General features: G+C 43.6%; 1 protein-coding gene across 1 annotated transcript; it reads left to right on the forward strand.

Annotated features, from left to right (window-relative positions):
* Positions 1-420: 420 nt before the first annotated feature.
* LOC142924201 (uncharacterized) lies at positions 421-9,156 on the forward strand. The gene is made up of 3 exons (XM_076066029.1): positions 421-1,001; positions 4,880-4,972; positions 6,038-9,156. Exons 1-3 carry the CDS (start codon positions 929-931, stop codon positions 6,325-6,327), a joined length of 456 nt encoding a protein of 151 aa, XP_075922144.1. The 5' UTR covers positions 421-928; the 3' UTR covers positions 6,328-9,156.
* Positions 9,157-9,527: the final 371 nt, after the last annotated feature.

Consider the following 9,527-nt stretch of genomic DNA (forward strand, 5'->3'; position numbering starts at 1 on the left):
ATATACGCGCCTATATACAGAAATACAATACAAACATACACACATATATTTAAAGAAGATTTATATAGGGATACATCTCTTGATACAAATGAGTACATTTAGTTATACAATTTTTTTAGGGATTGTCTCGAACGCAATAGCTACGAATAGGTAATGGTTCATATTACAATTTAATAACGTATTCTTGGTTTGTTTCCCTTCTACGTGACTTTACCGAAAGAACTAAGAATATGAATCCCTGCAGTCACGAAAGCTTTAAATCAAAATTTAATAACGGTTTATAATTTAAAAAAAATCTTAAAATTAATTATTATCTGGCCCCACCCATGGTGTAGACTGTAGAGTAACAGTCCGGTCTCCAACTCTTATTATTCACTCCGTCTCTCGAACTGACCTATCTAGTCACGTGCTATGAAGGGCCATTGCCCGAAACGTTGCCGAATAAATATTGTTTTCCCTTTTAAGGCAACAGTGCTAATGACGAATAACTTGAGTTTGTTTGTTCTTCTGACATATACAGTATATACACGGTACAAATACTGCATAACACACATATTCCTCTATTCACATGTATATTACACACCCATGCGCACAAATACCTGCCACCTACGTACTTAACACACGCACGAGCACACTCCCTTATCGCCTCTGGGTGTTACCCAAACCAACAGAGTCACCATCACCACCACTCCCTTTTAAACCCTACTCCTCCCCATCATTTTGCTCAACACACACGTTACAAAACACAGAGGTCTGCTTGGGACGCGAGGCCATACTGAGAGACGCGCGCAGAGAGACGGAGAGCGAGCAGAGGATATAGGGGGACGAGGAACCTTTGCCGAGGAACAGAGAGACAAACGAGAGATACAAAGCAGGCGGAGGGAGGGCACAGGAGTACACACACATAGTGTGTGTGAACTTGTCCGTGATGGTGATGCCGACGCAACGACGATGCCTCGTGGTGGTGGTGGTGGTGATGATGGTGATGATGTGCAGGACAGGTAAGGAGACCTTGAGATGATTCGTGTGTATGTTGAAGTTCGTTCGCACCGTACGCAGCCAACCGTGCTAATCGGAGGTGCTGGTGTGGTGATGTTCGGTTCAGTGAATCTGCGTGCGTATAAAACCGCGTGAGATGAGTTCAATCCGTGGCTTTACATTGTAAATTTTTTTTAAAGCTGCTGTTAAGTTAAAATAGAAGCAGAGAGTGACCGCCTAAGATATTACACAGCCTTTACCCAGAGAGAGGAGTCACGTCTAAGGCAGGCACTTGTAGGCTTCTGTTTCTTATCAGCGGCGTTTAGAGTTTAACTTCAGTGACGCTCGTGCAAGGCAGCGTCTCCCTCCCTGCACCCCACCACACCACACCAGGGTGGGGTGACACACATCCACACGGGTGGTGGTGGTGGCTCTGGATCAGTGGTGGACATTCCACATTCCCACGACTGTGGGTGAGCATTTGTACTTTCTTCATTAGAGCGACCACACTCTTGGTGCCCCAGCGGGATGATTATGATAGCAACGATGGGCTGAGCTGAGACGAAGTCCCCGGCAGGGATTTGAACTCACACATCCTTGTGTGTAGTGTGCGTATGTATGCTGTATATTCGTATTACAATGTCCCCCGAACGAGTGTTCATGATAAGATGTTTTCCTGCACTTTGAAGTTCACAATCTTGGTGAAATCTTTGACTCAGAACGTACGCCCTGCGTGGAGCCCTGCCCTGACCTTTATTTCATGGCCACGCTGTTGTTACATTTAATAAGCGACGACTGATATTGCTTTCCTTATAGATTCTCTGATAAACGTACAGGGCCATGCGGGTCACGATACTGCTGCAGCCCGTGCTTACAGCCCCTTTGTCAATCCACTGCTGGATGAATGCCTCATCAGCAACAACACCAACTCGCCTTTCTAACATCCACGGGTTTCATTTGCTCTATGCCCCGCGTACCCTTTCCGTTCTGCTGTAATGCGCACTGATGTCTACTTTATTGAGGGCGACACTGGCACATAAAATAAATATTGATTGATCCAGCCTCCTTATTATGCCCGTTTGGATATCACTCGCCGCTAATGTTCGCCATAGTCAGGAATTGAACTTGGGTTTATAGTGCAGTGCACGCAGCCGCCCGCTTACTGACACTAAACTGTGCAGAGTCAATTGAAAAGTTCCCCTCTGAATGCGCAAGGGATAAATTATCTTGGCATCATCTAATCTCACAGAAGTGCTTTTATGTTTCGCTGACCTTTGATTTTAATGTCTCAGATGCCACAGCTATACTTGTCTTTCGAGTAAAAATTAAGCCTCAGGTACCGCTTGTTTTTCTTTTGAACAGCATTCCGCATGTTCCTTTCCTCCCCATTATATTCCAACTGCTCTTTCAGCGTGGTCATGTCGAGAGATAAAGGACATTGCAATTTCCAACTCGCAGAAAGCAGTTTAACATCACCTCGTGTAAGAAAATGGCCACTGTAAAGTGACATCATAGAAGTACTTCTGAGGTCTCTACGATCTTTCAGTTGCCTTACATTCACACTAGGTGGTGCAACCTCTCACAAGGCCTCCTCAAACTAAACATTTGTAATCTTCAGAGCTAGAAACATGCTGAATTAAGTCAAATATAAACCATTGGATTTTTTTTTCACTGCAGTTATTCATGACCGGGCTGACACCACCAACAATCCCCACGCTTGAGAGCCCAACTTAATCACAGGTGGCTGAAACACCAATCCGAGCCAAGGCTCTCGTCAGTGCTAGCTCAGAGTGTCACGTGGTATCAGTCCGCTGAGACCATCCTACAATTTGAAGACCTCCCTGTTTTTTGGTCCCAAGCTATGGAACCGAGTCGCAAAGCCAACCAGTGTGACCATCGATTATTTAAATTGCATCTGAAGACAAATTTTAAATCATCATCATCATGAACCATTGTCTATTCGGAGACAGGAAGAGGAACGCGTGGATTAGAGAAGTTGCGCAAATGAGAGTAGCCACTTTTGACTGTCAAAAAAAAGGAGGGCTTAACCAAAGGATGAGACTGATACGGGAATGGCAGCCAGAACAGAGGTCGCGATCTGAGAGGGCGACAGTTGCAGAGCTGGAGCAATGACATCAGCTCGATGTGGCAGGAGCGTGCAAATGTGTACACTAATTTATTTATGTGTAATCTATAATAACGCCATTTAGTTTTCCAATAAAGCCCCACTGAGACCGAAGGCTCTTTTTCAGGTGGGGTTCTGCATTGAGATGTGTGGTAAATCCCATTAGTGTTTGGCACTTGGGACAGAACCACCTGCCAAACAGTCAATAGCAAGGAATTGGCATGTGATATGAAACCAGAGTACCTGGACAAAAGCCATGCATACATTGGCATAACACTCAAAGTCTACACGGACAGTTAATGAACCTACTTTGTGTCCTCAAATCTCCTGGCCATCTGTACGAGATACACCAACCCTTGCCTCACTGGATTGTCGGTGTGCAACCTCCACGCCCAGCTCAATGTCATCTATACAAGCGATCGTGACTGAATTATTTTATAGAAGGGCAAAACGTTATTAAAGTCGGAACATAGTCAAGTCCAGGATTATAACTACTGTATAATAATCATTCCAAAACCACAGAATTTACATATTTTTAACTTTTTTAAAGCGAGGTCTATGAAAGTTTGTACTGTATCTGGCGATTTTTTTATGGCTCCTGAATCCAAATATGCAAAACAATTTTTTATTTATTAAATATACAATCCCCAGCATCAGCGAACAAAGTAAATTACCTATCATGGAGTGTCACGCTCAAGCCTATTGAAAGTTACGAGTAGTGTCCTATATTGCCATGGTGTGGTGGTTGGTGACCGGTATGACATTGAGCAGGGGCCAATTCTCTATCAATGCCCTTTGAGCAACACAAATCACTCTGCAATAGTAGCGAAGCCAACCGTAGTCGTAAAATATTCCAGGCAGAATTCATATATATTTTTTTTACCATATGGGGTCCAGCGAGCTGTAAGAAATCAACAGAGCAGAAGCATTCTGGCCTTTGAATACAAGTGCATTCGTGTCATCAGGCAGAGAAACTTGCGATGGGTGGGACACATACAAGATGGGAGGAGGGCAGGTTAACGAGACAGGCATTGGAGACGCATCCAGAGGTCTGAGGCCAAGGGGAATACTTAAAGATGGTGATGATGATCATGAGACTGCTATGCCTTGGAGGTCAGCTGCTGACTGCAACAGCTTAGGGTCTGGCAAAAGGTAGTGGTGTAATGGTGCATCTATGTGTATTGTGGGTTTTATTAAGAGATTACATTCATTTTTACAATCAGATATTTACAATGCATGCAAATAATATGCTATGCCTTTGGACTAATAGACTGTACAAGACAGCGGATTACAAACACAATACCAAATGAAACCGCAATTTGTATTTTATTCCGGTTGAAATTAATCGTGGCCACGAATAACCAAGGTGATGTGTACTTTATATGTGTACAGAATAGTGGTGTGTGTATGTTTAATAAAGGTGTGTGCGTGTATACTCCAACCGTCTGTTGAGACTGCACATATGATATTTGCCTTGGGCTGGTATTGTGGTTAACGCACTGCTCTGTGAACCCAAAAGTCACCTGAGTTTGATTCCCGGTCACGGCTAACATCAGTGGCGATTTCCTTCACCCGGACCAGCTGGGCCTCCCCCCGAGGTCGACTCAACCTTAAATCAGTCCCTTTGGTGGTGTAAACATCAGTAATGGGTGTGGTTCTGACCTCACCACCTCGTCCTTGGGTGCTCGCTTACAACATTTGCCCCAACAGGCTGTGTACAGCTATGGGGGAATCTTTGTATGCATATGTATATGATTGTGTGTGTGTTCACTCTAGATGGGATGGTCTGCGTGTGGTGTAACCTGGGGATGGACTGTAAACAACTCATCAACTGCGAAGGCGTTTGCTACATTTCATCCGGCAACATAGGTGAGATGTGTGCGTGTATATACGTGTGCACGTGTGTGTTTGTGTGTGCACGTGCGTGTATGTATTCGTGATGTATGTTGTATATGCCTGTTTGCATATAACTGTATGCATGTGTATTATAAATGCGTGTGTGTCGCTGCGTCTGTGCTGTATATGTGCTTATGGTTGTGTTTTTAAGTAAAATTCGCACACATCAAACACAATCACTTTTCAGATACACACTTCAATGTGCGTATATTGGACATAGCAAATCGATTAAAATAATGGCAAGACGCTTAATTATTGTACATCATGTGCAATCCTTTCGCCAACTCACCTGCTGGATTATGGCCTTCCCACACCGTGCGGGTCACGGGGGTTTATTTTCAAAAACAGGACTTCACGTTGGTCAGTGTGGGTTGGTGAATGCGAGGATGAACATAGACATGGGAGCATATTACAGTACTGTACAACTATTTATGTATTTTGCTGCACTGCCCCCTCCTGACAAAGTTTCCCAATAACAAGTGTTTTATGCATGGCGGTCCCTCCATCCAAGAAGCACTATCCGGGCTTAACACTGGCTAGCTTCTCAAATTTGACAATATCAGGCGTATTTCTAGTAGAACATCGCATGCCTAGTCGATTAAGTCTATTAATCAACAAAAATACAACACTGTCATAGACTATTTCTGTAGCCGATTACTCGGCCCCCTTTAAAAATAGCTAACACCCCGACATCCTACTTCCCGACGGCTGGAAACCCCTACAAACCAAGCACAGTGTGATGCGGTTGATGATAATGATGCCGATGAGATGCAGCAAGCACCACCCGCCACCTTCCGCGCACCGGACACACATGGGAACAGAGGTGAAGACTTTCTCCCCCAAACTATTGAGCCATTATCTGATCAATCAGTCGAATTTGATCGAATCGATGAACGGTGGTGTAATATCGGATAGGCCAGCTCTGGTTCTGGCCAGCTCGGTTTTCCGATGGACGAACGGCGTCGTTTACAAGCTGAATGAATAGCCATAACACGTCTCCTCTGTGGCTTCTCCCTCTCTATTTCATCCTCCATCCAGCGAACCGGACGGGAGTGGTGCGCGGCTGCGCCCCGTACGCGTGCGACCGCCCCAGCCTCTTCCTGCCCTCGGATGCCACACTCCGCTGCTGCAACACCGACGTGTGCAATCGCCTGTCCATCCTCGACGTTGTGCAGGGCAGCGTCAACCTGGAAGTGGGCGCGCCGGGCTTCTCGTATTCAGACTCCGGCAACTCGGCTCCTAGGACGGCGATGTTCAGCGGTGGCGGATGGTCGTGGCTGGGGATGTCCGCGTTAATTGGCCTCGCCTCGACGTTCCAAGGAGTCTGAGAATGAAAGCGGTCGGGGCGCGGAGTCGAATTATTTTTAAGTCGAGACGAAACTGAACATGCAACTATTCTCTAGTAGCTAGCAACACACCTCTAGGTCGTATGGCTTGGGCTGTTTGGAAAACATCTCAATCTTAGATGATTATATTTTTAAAAAGTACTTTTTAGTGATGTCACTGTGCTAAGACTGCCACTTTTAAAATAAATCAAACAAGCCTGTGGCGTCACCTGTAATGCACCTGAAAGTCACTTTAAAGTCATGCCTTTAATTGAGGAAAGTTCCAAATTTCTGCCAGGCATCTCACGACATACAGCCTCTGGGTCTTTATCTCGAAGCGATATTTGTTTTGTGGGTTGCATCTTTTATGAGATCAACAATTGCTTCAATGGAAACAAAAAAGGAACTTTTATTTCAATGTATAAATTCCCACATAGCTCTGGGATTGCTGCTACCTGATTGATCTCTGCTCCAATAACTCACATACTTCCAGGTAAATAAAGCAGAACACTCAACTCTCGATTCTCCCGGGTAACAGGCGGGAGGGATTTCCCCGATAAAACAAAAACACATAATGTAAAACACAAGTCAATTTGGCCATAACGCTTATTTATTCGGGGATTTTTTTTATCGGTTTACTTGCCAACGTGTTTGAGTTCACGTGGGTACTGACCCTCGACAAGCAGCTGATAAACCAGCGAGCATAAAGATTGTTTTTGCAAGCACAGTTAATCTGCAACCCGATAATCAGCCCATGGATAATCGAGTGTTAACTGTAGTTCTGTATCCATACCAATTTACAGCTATTGCACGAAGAAATTTATTATATATTGACACGTTTACATCCTATGCCCTGTGTATACTTAGCTGTTTGCTGCTGGCTAGCTGACTGCTTTCTGCTCTCAGACTGACTGATGGACTTCAATTAAATCAAGGACGTTTTGCTGTGCACAGATTTGCCTATACATGCGCATGTACACCTACATAATCATACATATGAAATACATGGGAATAAACAACTCAACAAATTTGTTATTAACACTGCCTTGTAACAGAATAAACTGACACTGAGTAATTTCCCTTCTGCAGAGGACAGAGATACCCATATTATAGTTGGAGATAGCACTTTAACCTTTTATTCCCGAAGTTGGGAAAATGTTTAACAAAATAGCCCAATAAACAGTTTTGAATTTGCATATAAACTATTTTTTTCCATTCATAGGCACTGAGTAGCAAACAAACTCTTAAATTTGAAAAGTCAAACACTTATTCGTACCCCAATAATACATCATAGGTAAAATTAAGGGGCAGTGAAGTGCCCATTGCTTTGTATGAGTATGAGTAAAGTCAAGTCTATTTCACATCATTGCCACCTGACCAGGTGTGAATTAACCTATGCTTTTGCAATTACCCAAGCTTTCACAACTTGCGCGACATGTCTTAACACTGCTTTGATAGTTTTGAAAACCTCACGTAATTTACACAAACACCGCCAGCTTGGAAGGCCTGCAGGACACTTGCTGTTGTGTTGCTGACTCAAGAAGGGCTTCAATTCGAGGACTTTAAAAAATGTGTCCGTGAACGCTGCTGTTAGATGACTCTAAGATTTCTCACTGCTTGCTTTTCTCTGGCTGACTCTGGGGCTTTGAGTAAAATTACATATTTACTATTTCAGTCTAAAGTTGAATATGAATGCTAACTGGGTGGCACTAGTCTGCACTGGTTTAGGAAAAAATAAATAACAATTTGTGCTTGTGCACCACTGCCAACGCAGCATCCCAAGTTAATTTGCTTGTTCTATACGAGGCTGAGGCTAAACTGCTATAAAAGATAAACGGGTCTAGATTTGACCTAGACTGAGAGTAAACAGAAATGATAACTGGAGCAGTGATTGTCTAGGCTGGTTGAGAAGCTACTGTGTAGAATAGATATAAAAACAAGGTTGAGAACAAACATGAATGCTGACTAAACCAGATTAGGATTATATTGAGACTAGACCAGCCTGGACTGGGTGCCACGGTGGCGAGATGTTAATTCCCTCGTCTGGTATACGGGAGGTCGTGGGTTCGATCCCGACCCTGACACCTGTATATTTGGAGTTTGTATGTTCTCCCCCGTGGGTTCTCCGGTTTTTCCCTCCACATTTAGAATCAACGCGCATTTTGAGTATTTGGCTGCAAAAAATTTCCACATAAGCTACTTCGTTGAGCTATTATTTGTGACCAGAACACTTCTGAAAAAGAGCTATATAGCTCAGTGGGCCTTACCTAGTAAAAATGAAAAAAAATTAGTTTAATAGTTTAGGTTACCTTGCCTAGAGTGACCTGAGGATGAACTTGCCTATAAGCTGAAGCGAATATGGTCCAGACAAGGTTGAGGCCGAACTGGTCTAGAATAGGTTTGGGTAAATCGTTTAGACCCGGCCAGCGCTTAATTGGTCCAAACTGATCTATGTCATCCTGAGTACGAACTGCTCTTGACCAGGCCAATTATAGATTGGATTAAATCAGTCTAGGCTATGTAGAGTTTGAACTGGTCTGGAATACACTAGGATGAGATGCAATATAGATTCTGAGTGGGTGCCTTTTTACAATTTACTGTTGAGTAAACCTTTGAACTCTTCTGCATGCTCGTAAACTTTAGTCCGAATGTTGAGTTTGTTGTAGCATTTTAAAACAATTTCAACAAAAGCTTTGGTAAAAATTTACATCTTGAGGAAACAATGCTCTGTGTTTTTTCTTAAACATTTCACACCCATTCACACAACTATTTGAAACTGTATCGTTGAATTAAACTATGACATATTTATTAATTAAATAATAATAAAAACAACCCTACGTGTTTACTTTTTCCAATTAGATTTCTGCCAAAAGGTGTTTTTTTTGCTTGGAGTCTTGCTATGGAATAGACCCTGCCTAGGCCTTCCCCAATGATCTTGGGAAATTAACCACAGGGCTCTCGTATTTGTTGCCCTCCGAGTGTCTTGTCGCGACCATTATGAACCCAATCAAAGGCGTTAATTGGTTATCCCGAAATGGGCGCTGTCAAATAGTGGCAAGGTAAAACTTTAAAACTACTAAACTTTGATTGCCGTTCTTGACCGGGCTACCATTTGCAAAGAGCACAACCCAAATACCACGCGCCTATCCGTGCTACGAATTTCCAACACATCTGCCCTCCCCCCCACCGCACGTGACGAGCCA

This window comes from Petromyzon marinus, chromosome 1 (genome assembly GCF_048934315.1).
Source record: "Petromyzon marinus isolate PM22_M1 ecotype Great Lakes invasive population chromosome 1, UKy_Petmar_22M1.pri1.0, whole genome shotgun sequence".
NCBI lineage: Eukaryota > Metazoa > Chordata > Hyperoartia > Petromyzontiformes > Petromyzontidae > Petromyzon > Petromyzon marinus.

Excerpts from the sequence above, each read along its gene's own strand:
- LOC142924201 (XM_076066029.1), top strand. The coding sequence starts at position 929 with ATGGTGATGCCGACGCAACGACGATGCCTCGTGGTGGTGGTGGTGGTG. Across the intron at positions 1,002-4,879 it reads GGTGATGATGTGCAGGACAG|ATGGGATGGTCTGCGTGTGG; the intron begins GTAAGGAGACCT and ends TGTTCACTCTAG. Across the intron at positions 4,973-6,037 it reads CATTTCATCCGGCAACATAG|CGAACCGGACGGGAGTGGTG; the intron begins GTGAGATGTGTG and ends TCCTCCATCCAG.